At 39.5% G+C, this 19,527-nt stretch overlaps 1 protein-coding gene across 2 annotated transcripts in view; it reads left to right on the forward strand.

The window, feature by feature from the left end:
- Window positions 1–19,527, forward strand: part of FNDC3B (fibronectin type III domain containing 3B) — a 378,401-nt gene that overhangs the window by 304,698 nt on the left and 54,176 nt on the right. For both annotated transcript variants that reach the window (XM_034782468.1, XM_034782469.1), the window contains exons 18-22: window positions 2,026–2,131; window positions 4,383–4,555; window positions 6,008–6,121; window positions 8,073–8,222; window positions 12,850–13,130. In XM_034782468.1, coding sequence (XP_034638359.1) covers window positions 2,026–2,131; window positions 4,383–4,555; window positions 6,008–6,121; window positions 8,073–8,222; window positions 12,850–13,130 — 824 coding nt within the window. The remainder of the gene's footprint in view (window positions 1–2,025; window positions 2,132–4,382; window positions 4,556–6,007; window positions 6,122–8,072; window positions 8,223–12,849; window positions 13,131–19,527) is intronic.

The raw sequence follows: 19,527 nt of genomic DNA on the forward strand, positions 1-19,527 counted from the left end.
CCCCCCCAGAGGGACCTGCCAGGGGGCCAGGTGAGCCCAGCAGTGCTTACCTGGAGTGGCTCCCAGGAAGCATCCAGCAGGCAGGTCCCTCCCAGTCCCTCTGGCTCCTTCCTAGGGTCGGGTCGAGGGGAGAGGGGCAGGGGCGGGGGGTCTCTCTGACGGAGTCTACAAGCCCTGCCCCGCTGCAGCACGCAGGGGAGCGAGACCTCCTCCCTGCCTCTCTGTGTGCCGGGGCAGGGGCAGGGCTGTGCTCTGCAGGCTCCTGCCGGCCGAGCGGGGGGCCCCGTGGGCTGACATCGCAGCACCAGGAGCTCTCAGCTGCGTGCTGCCCCAGGGCCTAGGGAGGAAAAGTGAGTGGCGGCCCCGGCTTGCCACGGTTCCCCCCAGCGTGGCTGCCCTGTCAGCTGCTTTTGGGTCTTTAAATAGCCGTCCGGGGGGAAATCCCGGACATTTTTAGCTTTTTACAAATTCCCCCCGGACGGCTATTTAAAGACCCAAAAGTCGGACATATGGTAACCCTAGTTCTACTTCATATTGAAAAAATCCTAAATATTCATATATTATTAAGGCCAGAAAGGGCCTTTATGATAATCGACTCTGGCCTCCTGCATAACACGGGCCATATAATTTCACCCAGTAATTTGTACGTACAGCTATTATATTTTTATGCTTTCTGTGTAGTTGTTTATAGTTTGCCATTGTGTTCAGGCATCTCCCTATTTCAGTTTATTGTTTTATTAAATATATTTAGCAAAAGTATAAATGAAAAGCATTCTGGATTTCTCAGTTTGACTGGCTGCTGTTTGGATCTTGCATGTGTGTTTGTGACTGACTGGATCCACATGGACTCAGATGCTCTGGAATGTAGTGTACTATTGCACTGTGTTCCTTTCTCTACATCATAACGCTAACAAAGATCCTGATCCTGCAGACTTTACTTACTGAAAACTCCCTTTGACTTCAATGGGTTTACTCACTTGCATAAAGTTAAGCATCTGGTTAAGTATTTGAAAGCTCGAGGTAATATTGTTACTACAGTAGAGGGCTGCACAAACTAGTGAATGCAAGTGACTCTCCTCAAGGATGCATATGAAGGATCCAAACCTTAGTAGCTGTTATGCTATAGGCTCCCACTGGAACTTAGGCTCCCAAGGCACTTTTAAAAGTATTGCCCTTAGGTTTGAGGACACCATCGGGGTGCATAGTATACCTAAGAAGAAGTGCTTTTTCAGGGATCAACCATGGGAAGTATAGGGCGAAAAGGAAAATAACATTCTTGAACTGAATGTTATCAAAAAGAAGTTCTCGCAGCTCTTACTGACATTGTCCTACCATGAAAAAATCATATTTTAATTTTAAGGCCAGAAGGGTCTATTAGATCATCTAATCTGTCCTTCTGTATATCACAGGCCACTAATTGTTTCCACAATTACTCTCTTTTATGCTTGACTAAAGCATAAGTTGTATTAGGCTAAAGTATATCTTTCAGAAAGACATCCAGTCTTGATTTGAAGACATCAAGAGAGGGAAAATGCACCTCTTCACTTGGTAGTTTGTTGCAACAGTTAATCACCATCAATTTAAAAAAAAAAAAAAAGCCTGATTTCTCATTTGAATTTGTCTAACTTCAGCTTCCAATTATTGGTTCTTCTTATGCCTTCCTCTGCTCTATTAAAGAGCCTTTTAGTACCTGGTATTCTTGAGAGCTCATTTGTACACAGTATTCTTGAGTCATGGGAAATACAGTAAAAAAGTGAAAAATCCTTTACTAAAATATTCACGAATACTAGTGAAAACAGTATATGAATGATGCTAATAAAAATGTATCAATGCTCATATTAGTGAAATATTAACTAACCACTTGATAGTCTCTGAGCCTACATTTTTTCTGTTTCCTTTTTGTCTGGCAAAATAGTATTTTTTTAGAAATGTCTTTGTTGTGAAGATCATGACTCACATCATTGTTCCCAGTTCGTAGATGTGTTTTCAGCAGAATTACTAATCTTAGGTCATATTCTTTTCCAGTGTTCTGAAAGTTTACCCGTCCGTACGCTTAGTGTTGCACCGGGTCACTGTCGGCCACCAAGAATGTTGGGAAAACCAAAACACAAAGAAGTTCAGCTACAGTGGGGTAAGTGATTAGTACTTGCAGCCATTCTAGTTTTCAGGCAGAAACCTGGTTTGAAACTATTTATCTGGACCAAAACTTCAGCCACCATTTAAAGAATAAATTTACTCTCAAGATCTAAAGACTAAGTTGCTATAAAATTAAAATACATCTAAGATTTCGCATTCTGATTTTTATTACTTGGTTTGTGTCAAATTGCAGTAGATGAAACAATATGTTTTAGGTCATGATTCAAAGTCCAGTTAAGTCAGTGAGAGACTTTTCATTGACTTCAGTGTGCTTTGTATCAGGCTCTTGGAAATTAGTTGTCTTTATTTTTTCCTTTGGGTCTGATATTGCAGTCTGCTCCCACTGAAGTCAATGGGGAGTTATGCCTATGTCAGTACTATACGATCAGGGCCTGTAACAGTTTCTGACCATTGGCCTTTCATTACAAAAATATCACATCACTTGAGATCCATTTTATTTCACTGCGGTCCTAGCCACAACGTTCTGTTTCACTCAGAATTTCACACAATAATTTATACGGAGCCAGAACACATTGAAAATATTAGGTGCATTTTTATTTTAAAGTTTTTATTAAGGCAAAGGTGCAATAAAATGAATATACTAAGTTGACGTGACCAGCATAGTTCTATAAAAAGCAGCTCCTTGCCTGTTCAGTGAGAATGAAATAGTAATTGTGGCATTTTAGAAGGTCACAGCCCGCTGTTAAATTATATGTTAGAAGTGTCTAAGGGCATGTGTACACTTACCTCTGGAGCAATCAATCCAGCGGGGGTCGATTTATCACGTCTAGTGAAGACATGAAAAATCGACCGCCGAGCACTCTCCCGTTGACTCCGGTACTGCACCGGAGCGAGAAGCGTAGGCAGAGTCGATGGGGGAGCATCAGCAGTCGACCTACCGCCGAGAAAACTCCACGGTAAGTAGATCTAAGTATGTCGACTTCAGCTACGTTATTCACATAGCTGAAGTTGCGTAGCTTAAATCGACACCCCCCACGCCTCCTCACCCCCAGTGTAGACCAGGCCTGAGACACTATTACACTCAGTTTGTCTCAACACCATTTCCATTTGACAAATGTATCTCAGGTCCAGCATGAAGTCTAAGTTGCACTCACGTTCCAGGTCTCACGTTAGTTTGGAGCAAACAGTACTTTGTGGTTGAGCACCACTTTGCAGAGCTCAGCACTGGGTAGCTGGAGTGGCAGATAATTGTATATTTTCTGAAAAGCCATTCAAAGGAGATGAGTAGCCAAAATAAAGCGCATGATATCAGTGGGCTGTTAAAATAATGAAGCTTATGGACTGTCCAAGTGATCCTTATACACCCCAAATCCCCGTTGATTCCGCCAAGGCTTTTGAATTGCTCAGAGAATGCAGAACTGAGCCTTCTTCCCCATCTGTAAAATGGGGCTAATGATACTAACTTACCTTTAGTAAAGCACTTTGAGATCTATGGATAAAAAGCGTTATGTAAGAGCTATGTATTATAATTATTTAAGAGCCAATGAGTCCATTCCATTATTGGTCTGCACAAAACTGTGTGTATTGACAGCAAAATTAGTCCCACTGAGCGTTTTATGATATATTTCCTTATTTTAAGGTTACTTTAAAAAATCACCATACGCTTATGTTTTCATTTAGCAATATTAGTGTAATTATACCTTGTATTGAAGGCGGGTACAGTTACTGTTTCATTGTTTTCCAGAAGCTGGGAATGGGCGACAGGGGCTGGATTACACGATGATTGCCTGTTCTGTTCATTCCCTTTGAAGCACCTGGCATTGGGCACTGTCAGAAGACAGGATACTGGGCTAGATGGACCTTTGATCTGACCCAGTATGACCAGTCTTATGTTTTTATGTTTTATGGCTTTGCAATTAAAGGAAGAGCAGATATCAGCCCCCAATGTGCAGTAGTATACCATGGGGGTTGTGCTTGCTACCAGTAAAGTCCATTGACATAAATGGGCCTACTTGTAGTATTAGAATAGTAGAGCTTTACAACATGGGACCCTTAGCTATTGCTAGCTGCGGGTCTGATCCTATAAATAGTTTAAGACATGAATAGTTTGATGCACGTGAGTGATCCCACTTACATATGTCTGGGTGTGGAACACTTATCAAAGAGGCAAAATCATTAGAGGTGGTACGTATTTGTGGTACAAGGTGAATCAATGTATGATAATCATCATGTACACCCGTGACTTTTTATATCAACAATAAATAAATTATACTGATTCTTTCTAGATGTCCCTATATCAGAAAGTGGTTGTCAAGTCTCCGAGTACAGCGTGGAAATGACAGAACCAGAAGAGGTTATTTCTGAGGTGTATCATGGCCCTGATCTAGAGTGCACGGTCAGCAACCTTCTTCCTGGAACAACATATCGGTTCAGAGTGAGAGCTTTGAATGACGGAGGGGTAAGGTTTAATGTTCTGTGCAGCATGAACAGCAGTGTCCGAAGAAGGATGCCAGAAGAGGGTGTTTTTGTTTTTGTTTCTCAAAACGTTTCTTAACATGTACATGGGAGAGCAGTTATCCTGGCAGTGCATACACTAGCTCAGCTATAGCTGGTGAGCGGAAAGATGAAGGGGAAAGGGGAATGTGGGAAAGGAAAAAAGTTGAGAGAAAAGAAGGTATCTGGGAAAGGAGAAAAGTGGAGAATGAAATGAAAGAGTTGGAGAAACTCAGGGAGAAGGCAGTGCATTGAGACTCAGAGGGCCCCATCCAGAGTGGCCCTTTAAACCAAAGTTGAGAATGGCATTTCTGTTTAAACATAGGTTCAGCTAAACTGGTCTACCGTTTAAAGTGTGTTAGAACCGTACTGAAGAGATATATTGGCCCACACATCTTTAACAACAGCAGAAAAGATATTTATCTTTATAGAGGCAAACAATACTTGAGTAGGGTGACCAGATGTCCCGTTTTTAAAGGGACAGTCCCATTTTTGGGGACTTTTTCTTATATAGGCGCCTATTACCCCCCCACCCCTTGTCCCATTTTTTCACGGTTGCTATCTGATAACCCTATGATTGAGTAATTTCAAGTAGGTCTTTGGACAAGTAGTTTTGTTCATTAATAGTTTTTAATGTGCTTTAATTTAACATAGGGTACGTATATTTTTTTTCAGATTCCTCATAAAACCTATTTACCTAATCCCATTAGGAATTAAAAGCCTGATCCTATGTCCACTGAAATCAACAGAAGAATTCCAGTTGACTTCAATGTTGGATTGGGCCCTGTCTTCTTTTGTCTGAGCATCGTTCCCAGCATTTTGAAAATGTATCCTCAGTGGGAACAAGTAGTCTAATGCATTGCTTAATCTGCTATCAGATTGCTCCCAAGAAATCTATTAGGCTTCTAAAGATTTGTATGCTTCAACAGCAGGGTCCCTGCTGACAGTTACTCAGCTCTTAATAACGTAAAGCTTTTAAATAATGCAGATCATGGGGGGGGGGGGGGGGGAACTACCAAAATTAGTTTAGGCATTTGAAAAATAAACAGTACCTGCAAATTGATAAGATATCAATTTCTTTCTTATGTATTAATTAATTGTGTGTGTATATATCAAAGTCTGATTTGCTAACTGTTCTAACTGACCTAAAAGCTAAGAGAGAGCCATTTCCCGTGAAATAGCTTTGGACTGACGGTGTTTTAGGCAAACCATATATTCTCATTAAGCAAGGCTACTTCTAAACACACCAGTGAGGTGAAGTGAAGCATGTCAAGATAAGCTGTACATTGGCAAGGGGTACATTAGAGGCCTAATCTGTCTTCAAGAAAATTTGTTACATTAAGGATATTTCTATGTACAGCCTATGAAACCCCTTTGCGCGTGCATGTGTGTAATATTTTTTTCCACCCCTTCCTAGTATGGGCCATATTCTGAAGCTACAGAAGTCACCACGGCAGCAGGACCACCCGGCCAGTGCCAAGCACCTTTCCTTTCCTTTGTGTCTGACACGTGTGTACTTGTAAGCTGGGAGGTAAGACAAACACTCTTTGTATGTGTGATTTCTATCTTGCTTGTCTAAACTAATGTGATCATCAGTACTTGAAAGCTAATTCAAGAGCAGTTCACAATCTCAGCCCACTCAAAAATACTCTTGTACATACAGACAATAATCTTCCCTGCTTTTCTTTTTTAGAGCTGATCTTGAGTCATCCAGGTTTATTAGGGGCTTGAGAATGGAGACACGGGGAATCTCCTATCACTTCATCTCAATATAGGTCATAGGTCGGTAAAGAATGATCTCTCCAGGATGTTGAATCCAATACAATGACGGCTTCTGAACTGGAATCATGAAGTCAACTATTCAGCTACATTTTATGTGAGGCTAGAGTCCCTTGATATCAAACAAACTCTGAGAGATTTGCTATGTCAAAGCAACTCTCCCAAAATAGTCAGGTGTCACCTGGTTTCATATCAAAACCACATTAAACCATTAGGACAAGAGATGAAAGATGATCTTGTGAATAAGGCACTAGTTTGGGACTCAGGAGATGTGAGTTTATTTCCCAACTCTGCTATCAACTTCCTCTGTGAGTTACGTGGGTTTTTTTCGTATTTTTCCCCCTCTTCCCCGCCCCCCTCCAGTAACTGGGGACTCTTTCGGACATATATAGCTTCTAGTGTGTAATCAGGTTGTCCTGAGGGTCCACAAGGAAGAGAGCCTGCTGCTCACTTGGACTCATGAAAGGCAAAACGTCTTTTATAATATTGTGATACTGAAGTGTGTGTCACATAAAGGGCCACACTGCTTAAACTTCACTTTCATCCTTAGCTGTGTTAGCTTCTCTGATTCTACTGTCCTGTACTTGGCCTATCAGCTTGATGGCTGGCTTTCACTGGGCACCTAGTGCTGCAGGCCTCTTTCCATACTGGAAACAGTAGTTTCTGGTTCGTATGATTTTCTGGGAAATATAATTGTTCATTTCTTAATGACTTGAGTACATCATTTAGGCATGATTCTTCCCCAGGTTTATTGAGACCACTAATCCCGGTCTAGAAGCAAACTTTTCTGTATGGTTCAAGACTGTGCTGCTACCTAGTCAGCCGAGTGGGGAGAAGTTTTTATTGTGAAAGTCCTGATGGAAATTAAATCCTACAGTGCCTGCTGTGTAAATGTCCTCACTTCTGTGAATTAGGACTTGTCTACACTTAAAACCCTACAAGGGCACAGCTGCAGCTGCACCACTATAGCACTTCAGTGTAGTCTAGACACTACCAACGCTGACAGGAGATGTTCTCCCGTCCATGTAGGTAATCCATCTCCCCAAGAGGCAGTAGCTAGGCTCTTGGAAAAATTCTTCCATCAACTTACCGCTGTCTACACTGGTGTGAGAAAGGCTTAGTTACGTCTCACGCCCCTGAGACTAGGTCCACATTACCCGCCTGATTCAGCGGGTAGAGATCGATCTTCTGTGATCAATTTATCGTGTCTCATCTGGACGCGATAAATCGATCCCAGAAGCGCTCCCCCGTCGACTGCGGAACTCCTGCTCGCTGAGAGGAGGAAGCGCTGTTGACGGGGGAGCTTGCCTGTGCCGCGTGGACCCGCAGTAAGTAAACTTAGTTCGATCTAGGAAACGTCGACTTCAGCTATGCTATTCTCGTAGCTGAAGTTGCATTTCCTAGATCAATCCCCCGCCCCAGTGTGGACCAAGCCTGAGAGACATAGCTATGCTGATGTAAGTTCCCAGTGTCTACCAGATCTTAGTTTCTTTCAAGCAGACAGAGTTGGCACAGTTCTGTTAAACTGGCCGCATTTTGGTAACCTATTCTAGGGCACTAATTCAGAATGTGTCCATTTGCAGTGATCGTGGTTTCTCATTATGAACTCATTTTTATGCATTCTTCTCCTTAACCAGTCAAACGTGATGCGATAGGCCTCCAGCTTTAAACTGAACTACTAAATACAAAGATTTGTTTTGCAGAGTCCTGAATGCTCTGGTGCTGACATCTCTGAATACAGATTAGAGTGGGGTGAAGATGAGGAATCTCTGGAACTCGTGTATAATGGCACAGATACCTGTTTTGAAATTAGTGAATTGTCAGCAGCAGCACATTATTGCTGTAGATTACAGGTACAGAAGCTTATTATATTTGGTATAGATCATAATCTAAGATGTTAGCACAATTTACTTCCACTGGATTTTTATTGTCATCATTAACTGCTTTAAAATTAGGTACTTCATCAATCAGAAGAAATATACCTTTCTCCTCAATTGTGTAGCTGCATAATCAAACAATTTAGATTCTAAACAACTCAAATTGATGAACAGAGGGAGTTAATAGAACTTTTAGACTTGGAAAATTGCTCCTGTTCATCACATGCTTTAATTTCAATGAATAATACTGTTGACAAACAGCAGGCTCAGGTAGTGATGCTCTTGCACTAAAATAGAAATATCATCATGTTTTAAACTTAAAAAAAAAAAAATAATAATCCCAAATTTTGAGTTGGCTCAAGCTTGCAAATGGTATGTAAACGACATTACCTCCCAAATGGATGTTAAAGATTCCCATATCTTATATAGTAATCTCCAACATCTGTTTCATTTATTAAGTTAAGCAAACCATCTGAGTAGCTGATAAGATTCCTATGCACATGGGAGGTTGCAGCTGGCAATATAATATACTCGCCATCTTCACCACCTCATCTCTTGAATTTATATCACTGAACCTTGTTCTGTATTGATCTTCTTCTCTTTGATATTTACGCTTCTCCCATTATTTTCAATAAAAAGCAACCAAATTAAAATATAAATCCTATGATGAAACTGGATTCTTCTCCTCTCAAGTCCCCTGAAAAAAAAAATAGAAGAGATTTAGCAAAAAAGAGTGAGGCAAAATTCTGTACACAAGCCTGCACAGCTCTGGAGACTCCTCCACAAGGTTTATTTATGTGCAAAGGCAGAACACCGGCAGTAAATCCAACCAAGAATTCAGATACCAACCCAGCTGGCAAAGGGTGGAAAACTGTTTCCCTGGAAAATCTTTTAGCTTGGACCACCCAGGGTTCATCTCTTTGATCGAAGGCCACAAGCCCTCAGTCAAGCATTCCTTTTCTTTTCTTTTTGAACTCTTTCAAGTCAAGTGTCCCGTAAGATTCTCTCTAATTCTTCAGCAGCTGATTCAAAGCCAAAGAGCCTCAAATAGAGCCCCACAGCCCATCCTCACTCATGGTCTGTTGTATTCTTCTGACTTCATTGTCACAGGACCTACACCTTGTATGGTCATTAGTTTGGGAAACTATTTGAAAGAACCTATGTGAGAGGAGTGGAACTGGAAGCCAGAAAGCACATCCCATATGCCCGAGAAGGAAAGCTTTTTGTTTTCTGTCTTCTAAATTGGCATTTAGACTTCATTGAGCTTGGAGGACACTGTGATACCAGTTTCATGGTGAATGGGGAACTCTAACATTTTTTTAGTGTTAAAAAATGGAAACCGCCAACTGCATGGTATTTTTGGATGGGAAGTGTACATTTATTTTAAATTATCCACCAGATGTTCCACCACATTAATGTCTAACACAGATTTTAACACCTCAAGCACAGTTTAATCCATAGTCAGAAGATAAGAAAAATATATAATAACACAGATACATTTTATTATTAAAGCCTACCAGGAATCCATGCAATAGAATTCTAGAGGGCCTCAGCCTGCCAAGCTGGCCCTTACTGTAGTACTGTACTGTAGAGTGTAGTATCTGTCTTACAAAGTGTATTTCAAAATGCGTTAGAGCATTAAACAGTAACAGGATTGAGAGTAGAATTATGAGATACGGGCAAACGAGAAGTGTTAAATAATTAATGGAGATTTGCTTTGGATATGTGTTGTAAAATAATAAATAAAAGTATAAAGGGCAAAAATACAAACCATTCTTTCCTGTGTGACTATTAGAGACATTAACAGGAAAACTTAATTTTTCACTCTAATATATAAAGAATTTTGTCTAACCCATGTTACTCTTTCTTCTAACAAACACACATCATTATCTCAATCCATACAAATCTAATAATGGAGAGAATCAGGTATAAATGACTGGAGGGAGGCCAGTTTGTCTTTTGGTTAAATTTAAAAAAAAAAAACACACACACACACAAAAAAATTAGTAGCATTAGTGAAAATTCCCCAAAACACTCATGCCCTCCACCCAGGGAAACATTGTGCCATTTACTGGGGGAGCGGGGGCGGGGGAAGGAGGAGGAAACATCTGGTAAGCAAACGAGAATTAAATACCCATCAATTACTTTGATGAGGTTGTCCAATAAAACAGTTATAAGCACCACTAAAACAAATTGCTTGGAGCAAGATACAGATTGCCAAACATTGGTTTACAGGCGAGACACATAATATCATTGACAGACCACAAAATGAGGCTCGCTTTAGCAACTATAGGAGCGCTTCACTAGATAAAAGATGTCCCTGGAGCAGGATTTGTTTTTAAGGGCTTTTAAAGGCTAACAAATGCATCTCTTCCTTCAGTACACCAGCTGAACAAAACATCTAATAGAAAAACAGAATGAAGTTTTCTATTTATCCCATGCATAGTAAACAACATTATTCAGATACAGCAAAATGTAGGGGAGAAAACACATTTCTGTTGGTCCTTTGCCCATGTTACTCCCACTTAAGACACTGCAAAGCCCAAATCTGCAGATCTTTACTCTTCTGTTGGAGAAGGTGGGGTTTGCTTGCCCAACTCTGGACAAAGCAAGGTGTTTGGTGAGAGTTGTCGTGGAGACTCAAAGCCATCTGTTCAAAGACTATGCCTCTGCACAGATTTTTGGTAGAAAGACTCCTTCATGACCTGTGCTATCACAAATTTCCTGTCTGGATTCTTTGCACTGTAACACGTAACAGTTCTGATTCCAATCAGTAGAGCGCAATAATACATATGAACCCTAGCTAATTCATTGCCATAGTAATGAAGTACCACAGTTTTATTAATCTGTTTTTATCAATTTTACTAGAATATTTTGTAACGGTATAAGTGATACAGTATACAAATGGAAATGTTGAAATAACAAAGGCGGATGATTAATGGATGGTACTTCAAAGGTAGAAACATTGGGCATATTTTGAAGCTCCAGATTTCCACTGGTGTCACTGAATTTGGCCAAGGAGTTAGATATAGCAGTTGCTCTATTTTCTCATGGAAAAAATTAACAGCTGTGTGTGTGTGCTTTAGTTGTTGTTTATATGTGTGATCTTAGAAAAAAGCATAGACCATGCTAAGGTAATGTTTTATTTTCATGAGAATTATTTTAGTATGAAATTTGCAAATTAACTTTCTAAATTAGGACCCACTGTAGCAGCTCTTAAGCAGGCCAAATGCACACTGAAGTCGAAGAGAGATCTACCTAAGTAGACAGAACATCTGACCCTGCAGATGTAACCATAGAGTAATGGGGATTTTGATAGCAAAGGTTTAGAAGGGCTGATCTTAAAAAAGGTTAATGGTTACAATTCAACACAATTAATATTAACAAAAAGGGGGAAGGAACACAAGCTGAAATAAGGAAAGAACGGGTTAAAGAATATTTAGATAAGTTAGGTGTATTCAAGTCGGCAGAGTTTCAAATTCATTCTAGGGCACTTCAGGAACTAGCTGAAGCAATCTCGGAACCATTAGCAATTATCTTCAAAAGATCATGGAGGACAGGTGAATATAATGGCACAAATATAGTACCTGCCTTTAAAAAGGGAAACAAAGAGTACCTGGGGAATTGTAGACCAGTCAGCTTTAACTTTGATATCTTAAATACTGGAACAAAATATTAAATAATCAGTTTGTAAGCACCTAAAGGGTAATAAGGTTCTCAAACTTCATTGCACCACTACCCCTTTCTGACAACAAAAATGACTACATGAGCCCAGGAGCGGGGACTGAAGCCTGAAACTGCCATGGGCAGGGGGGCCAGAGCCAAAGCTCAAGCCCTACCACCCCAGTTAGGGGGGCCAAAGCCATAGCCCAAGGGTTTCAGCCCTAGGCGGGGGTAGGGTGAGCAGACAGCAAGTGTGAAAAATCGGGACGGGGTGGGGGGTAATAGGAGTCTATATAAGAAAAAGACCCAAAAATTGGGACTGTCCCTATAAAATCGGGACATCTGGTCACCCTAGGCAGGGGGCCTGTAACCCTGAGCCCATGCCACCAATGGCTGAAGTCCTCGGGCTTGGGCTTTGGCCCTAAGCCACAGCAAGTCTAACACCAGCCTATTGGCAGTTTTTAAGAATAGGGTAGACAGACACCTGTCAGGGAAGGTCTAGGTTTACTTGGTCCTCCATCTTTGCAAAGGGCTTGACTTGATGACCTCTCGAGGTCCCTTCCAGCCCTTGTGGTTCTAAAAGACAAGAGTAGCCCATTTGTTAGACAAGAATGGTCATAACTGACAACATGATACATGTGTGACATTTTCTCTCACAAAAAGATTCCTGCTGATGAATTGGTTACTGTTAAATTTGATTAAAATGATTATGGTTATGCAGGGAAATTATATATATTCTTTAAAGATACTTCAGACTATATGAGTGACACCTGAGTAATAGAGAAAGATACTAATTGTTCTCATGTAGATAAATGGCATAAATTATTAAGTGATGCATTATTAAGGTGATGCAGACTGCAAGATACATTGGTCTAAGTTTATTTGATTGCCTTGTGAAATGAAATGTGTGTTGCTCTAAAAACATTATTTTGTTCCACAGGCTATAAACCAGGCAGGAGCTGGACCCTACAGCGATCTAGTGACCTGCAGGACTCCAGCATCAGTACCTGATGCAGTCTGTACCCTCTCTGTATTGGAGGATGAGCATATGGATGCCTATCAGATATCACCCTCTGCGTGCCTTGTTTTAAACTGGGAAGAACCGTGCAATAATGGGTCTGAGATTACTTCTTACAACATTGACCTTGGCGACATTAGCATTCCAGTTAGTAACGTTACAAGTTATGTTATTGATGATCTGCTTCCAGAAACCTCATACCGGTGAGTATCATCATCCTTCCATTTCTCAGTACAGTAATGAAAACTCATGTTGATATCACACAGATTAACTCGATATAGGGAATCTTTATAGAATATATCATGAAAAAAAAAGTCACTATCCTTAAACATCTAGCAAAAGTGTAATGATGTCTTTATGGAGTGAATTGGAGTAGTTCAGGTTTGAAGACCTGTTCTCTTCGTTCACCTTTTTCTATCTTCTTTTGTCTCTATTTCCCGCCCCCATTTATCTTCTTTATTTTCTCTATGTGCTTTGTCCTTGTTTTTGTCTTATGTGTTTGGAAACCGTATTAGTTAATCTATGAAGCAAATAGCAAGACCAAGACAGATAAAATTCATAATAATCTAATGAGGTTTACAAACCCCATACTGAACACAGGCAGAAGGGAGAGGAGGGTCTTCGTGGCTTACAGGCAACCAGGCTCACCAGCCCCTAGCTCAGCTGCCAGAATGTCCGGTCATGGAGGCATCCACCCTCAGCTGGGACCAATAAGGAAAACGTGTAGCAATAAAGGAAAAACAGAAAGATGGGGAGGCAGAAAGGCTAGTGGAGGGGCTAGTGGAGGGGCAAGTGCCCTGTGGCAGCCTGCCTCTAAGAAACTGACAGGGAGACAAAGGAAGACTACAAGTCCTGAAATTTAAGGGCTGATAATCTAAAAGGAGTCTAAATTGATGGACTAGGCTAATTTGAGATGAGTAGAGGGGAGACCTCAGTCCTCTAAAGAGACTGTCCCAAGAGCAGTTGACAAATGTACATTCCAGAAATCGGAAATGATAAACGCTTCTAACTAACATAGTGCTGTGTTCATTGCAATGTATCATGTTTCAGATTCTAATCAGTAATATTCTGTTAAGTGGTTATAGGTATTAACTATAGTAATTTTCTTATATGGTGAATAAGTTGCGTACTGTTTAAAATGGTGATTTAATGTATGTTCTTTTGAGTAGATATATTTGCCATCTCTTTAATATGAAAACAATAACTAAAGAGGATGAAATTTGGGATTAAAAGTGATTGGCTGAACTCAAATTCTAAATTTTATTCTAAAATGGCTTCTCCGAATGTGTATTCATTCTTTGAACTAATCTGGTTTTCATGCTTTTCATGATGTCTTTCTAATTGCTGCTAGAATTTAAATTATCTTAAATAGTGACGAGCAGACGAATAGTAATACACAGTGGAATTGATCATGTCAAGGAAGCTCTTTTTAAAAAAAAAAAACAGTTATTCTAATAGATATGTAATTGTACAGTTGAAGAAATTAGACACAGTACAGACTGTCATTTTTCATGAATAATCATGCAAGCATTGTGTAGCCTAGCTAGAATGCACCACTCTTTTTCAAATTTTAACACAATAGCACTGAGAATGGTATAGTGGCATCTAGATTTCTACCAGGTTGTGGAAATGTAAAACATGAATATAAACTGCAACTGGATGACTCAGGGATTGCTACTGGGATATGGAACCTTTCGCTTTCAGGTTCAAATCCAGCCAACACTGATAATGACCAAACGTAATTAGTATTTAAAGACCCATCAGTGGCTTATATCAAATGAGCTGGAAGTTTTAGTCCAGATCCAGCTGGACAAATGTCAACCCGACAAAATTCTTCATCAGAACTATGACCTTCTTGGCAGTCTTAAAGGATTGACTAGGCATGAGACAGAACTACTCTCCCCCCTACCAGTGGTCCTAGAAGAAGCAGGACAGCGTGAGGAGGCTTCTGTTGTCTGGGCACTACATTCACTTTAGAAATTTTAAAAGAGGAGCCATCAAAAGAAAAAAAAATCAAATCTTTTTCCTCTTCATAGAATCATAGGACTGGAAGGGATCTCAAGAAGTCTTTTAGTCCAGTCCCCTGCACTCAAGGCAGGACTAAGTATTATCAGCAGGACTAAGTATTATCACATATAACCTTTGTTCGTCTTGTGAGCTGCTACTCAATTTTTTTAAGTGCTGCCCTTAGTTGGTCTGGAACATCTTGTTTTCTCCTTATTATATGTGAGATCAGATGCAGGAGCAACTAAAACCAAATAAAAGGCTTTGATCAGCACCAAGTGACTCGATACAATCAGCCAGCACTTTTCATTAATATTAATAACTGGGTCACAGAAAATGGGGCATCTAAAAATTCTGATTTTTTTTTTTTTTTTTTAAAGCTCATGTTTTGTTCTTCTATAGCTGCTGTTAGGTAGGTGTCCTGATCTCCAAAGCCTGGAAAAAGAGATCAGAACTAAAAGTTGAGATAAACTTTAGGTTCATCTTCACTAATCATACAGGAGTTCTTTCTCTGAAACTCTTGTTCTGGCTCCCTCTGAGCAGGACTATTATATTGAGGTCGTGCTATGATTTATGTCCTGAATCTTAGTTTACATTCTAACTTCTTTACTCTTCATAAGGCGCCATATTAAATTATGTGATTTTAGCTGAGGAGTCTGATTGTCTCTGATCTGAATGAAAAAGTGAAACCATAAACATTAACTATTTAACTGGTCACAATGATTGCTGTGGGACCAAGCTTCTAAAAATGGTACGATGAGAACAACAAGAAGTAAGTGTTGAGTCAGGAAGCAAAAATACATGGCAGGGCATCTTGTACTTTTCAGACAATACCATACCTCAGCTGTCTTGGAAAGCAAAGGGCCAAAGCGAAGTTGCAGGAGCAGCTCATACAGCATTGACCATAGTGTGTAGTATTGTGCTAATAAAAATAGCTCTGAAGAAAGAAACTTTTAAAATAATTGTTGTTGGATTTTTTTTTAACCCTTTCCTTCTTTGTTTTTGTCATCTATGTTCTCAGACGCGTGCGCACACACACTATCTGTGTATATCCAGTCTATCTATGATATTTTTAGGGCACCAATCATCATATTACCTATGCATAACATAAGAAGGTTGTTAGGTTTAATTAATTGCTATTTACAAATCCCTTTGAGCTGCTCTGAATTGGAAGTATTATTATTTTATGATATATAGGGCTATAGTAAAGCTGTGTGAAATTTGTGGGGGGAACAAAGGGGAAGGGATAGCTCAGTGGTTTGAGTATTGGCCTGCTAAAACCCAGGGTTGAGTGTTCAGTCCTTGAGGGGGTCACTTAGGGATCTGGGCAAAATCAGTACATGTCCCTGCTAGTGAAGGCAGGGGGCTGGACTCAATGACCTTTCAGGGTCCCCTCCAGTTCTATGAGATAGGTATATCTCCATATATTTTATTTTTTATTTATTTATTTATTTTATTTTTGTGCAGTGAAAGCTACCTGGCATTAGGTTTCTTTCCAAACCCAAACATTAAGCAAGACCTCGGAGATTATCAAATCTCTTGACAAGCCTGGTGAGAGTTTAAAGTCAGCAAAACTAGTCAAAACTCTGTGGTTTCAGTCACATTTCACTACGAGGTTTTGGATTTGTTTGAAGCCAGAATCTCAAAGCAAACCTCTAGTTAACGAGAACCAAAATTGGAAAAATGCGTATTTTGCACAGCAGTAGTTTACCAAGTAAGTCTGCACACTGAGCTGATAGTATAAAAATAGTTTAAATAAAATAAAACCCTTAGATATGCAAATCACTTCACTGTAAACAGCATGAAGATCATCTGATAGTATGTGTGACAGATTCTTCCACTTAAAGATCTGTAAATATGTCCCAAAATTTAGATGCTTTGGATATGTTTGGTTGGTAGTCAAATTGGTCATGTGACTAGCTGCACTTTAACTTTACCTACCTGCCCCAGAGAACTTTGGGAGGTTCAGCTTTATCTGGTACAAAGATTGTACTGATCTAGCAAAATGATTTGCCCACCATCTTTTTAATACTAATGTCTGCTTCAACTGCTTCTGAGTTCACTTGTAGCTAGCAAAATCCATACATGCTGAAGTGTTCTTCTTCAGTGCAGCTCTTTGTAACTAAGGGAAATTGTTTGTCACAAGGCTCTAGCCCAGTTTATGGACTTGTTGAAAGGGTTCATGCTGTTGGCTTATTATATAAGCCCATGGTCAACTATGTGCATTTCAAGATTACTCTGCACACTAATGGACTGTTTAAAATTAACATGACACAGTTTGACATTGTCACTGAACAAGGGCATAAAATGGAATGCTTCAGATGCTCTTGTTGTATATTATGTGCTTATTTTTGTGCTCTTGAGAGAGGAAAAATATGTAATATCAAAATGCAACTCCCAGGATCTGCTTTTCTGTAACAAAAATGGAAACAGTCATTTCAGTTAATTAGTACTAAAGTGTTAGAGCAAAATTTCATGTGCTGACCTTCATTTTTGCAGGCACAAATAATTGCCTTGATCATTTTTGCACTCATATTTAAGCCATTTAATGAGGGCAATCAGGAACTTGGACTTCAAAGTGATATAAATGATAAATAGAAATAATTGCTGACATAAGCAAAAATAAAAGCCTGGTTAAGGTTTAACAAAGAAAACCCTAAATCTTTAGCACAAAAAAAATTGTGGATTCTTTGAAAATAGTTTTTCTCCCAATATTGTTGCTTTCCAGTATCTAAGCTTTCATTTTAAAAAAGGAAACGGGATTGATTGTAGAGTTGAGCACATTGTCTTCCAATCGAGTTTGATCCTGCGAAGTGTTGAGAACATGCAATGCCTCAAAGGAAATATTCCTTATCTCTCAAAATTAGGCCCTGAACCTAAAGAACAAGTGGCATTTTTTTAAATTCTCTATTATGTGTTATTGAAATCTTGCCTTTGTTGCTTAGACTTGTATATATTCATTCCAGAAGGGACTGTTATGATTATACAGTCAGACCTCCTGAATAACACAGGCTATAGAAATTCACCCAGTAATTTCTGCATCAAGCCCATAACTTCTCGTTGAGCTAGGTCATATCTTTTAGAAAGAGATATCCAATCTTGATTTAACTATTTCAAATGATGGAAAATACACCACACACATTCCTTGGTACATGAGTGATCAATTACCCTCAGTTGCATCTTATTTCCCATTTGAGTTTGTCTAGTTTCAACTTCCAGTCATTAGATTTTATGTGGCTGTGTGCTATTAAAGAAACCTATTTTGAAATCTCCCAGCGTAGATACTTACAGAATAGATCACAATCAAGTCACCTCTTTATATTCTCTTTGATAAGCTAAGGAGACTGAACTATTTAAGTCTCTCAGCAAAAAGGTTTCTCACTCTTCGAATTATACTTGTAGCTCTCTTCTGAACCCTTTCCAATTTTCAGCATCCTTTTTGAAGTGTGGACATCAGAACTGGACACAGTATTCCAGTGTTGGTTTCTCCAATGCTGTGTACAGGGGATGTATCAGTTCCTTATTCCTATTCAATACTCCCAACTTTGTGTGTGTGTGTGTGTGTGTGTGTGTGTGTGTGTGTGTGTGTGTGTGTGTGTGTGTGTGTATATCACTCTGTGTGTGTGTGTGTATCACTCTGTGTGTTTGTGTGTATATGTATATTCACAGTAATAATAAAAAAGTAAATATCTTCATCCTCAAATTTAGGGCCTCATCCTGCATATCTTTACTCACACAGTTAATTTATACTATGCAAGAATAATCTCATTGACTGCAGAGGAGATATAAAGTACGTGAGCACGTAAAGGTTTGCAGAAGGAGACCCTTACTTTTTATTAAGTGAAAGTTGTTAAACTCTTCTATTCTGACCTCTTGTATAACATAGGTCATAGAATTCCACCCATAATTTCTGCATCAGGTCCAATGGTTTGGTTTCTTTACTAGACTTTCTCTGAGCGTTTACTGCCGTACAGCTCCTTGTATATTTTTGAAGTACAATTACAGAAATTGAGATTATATATTGCAACAGTATTTTTATCAAATCAAGATGTAATTTCTGTCAAAACTTCCTTTAATTGTTTTTTGTGTGATTTGATAAGACTGTAAGTGAATAAATAGCCCATGATATTCCAGCTGAAAACTGTGAAAAACTTTCTCCCCAAAAATTCAGCAATTAAAAGTATCTTTTATTTTTCTGTTAGGAACAAAGTGTACCTATGTTTTGTCTTTCTATTTTTCCTCATTAACCATGCTGTACTGTTGTGATTCCCCCCTCCCATCCTCCCTCCTGTCCCCTTCACACCCCCAAGCAATTTAGCAGACTTGTTTACTGAGTATTTCTTTTAATAGGATAACTTATTTTAAATTTGGCTTATTAGCATCTATATAAATAAAAACATAGCAGTTGTGATTTGTAAACCATGTCACGGGAAAGCCTTTCTGAATGAAAACAGATATGAAAATATCTCTGAGGATTGAGATTTGTGTTTTGAAGCAAAGGGCTCAGTCCAGCTGACCTTGAACTACCAATAGAAGTTTTACCCAATAAGGACCTGTAAAATTGGGCTCAATGTTCCATTCCAGAGCTCACAAATG

The sequence above is a fragment of the Trachemys scripta genome, chromosome 9, assembly GCF_013100865.1.
Source record: "Trachemys scripta elegans isolate TJP31775 chromosome 9, CAS_Tse_1.0, whole genome shotgun sequence".
NCBI classification, from domain to species: Eukaryota; Metazoa; Chordata; order Testudines; family Emydidae; genus Trachemys; species Trachemys scripta.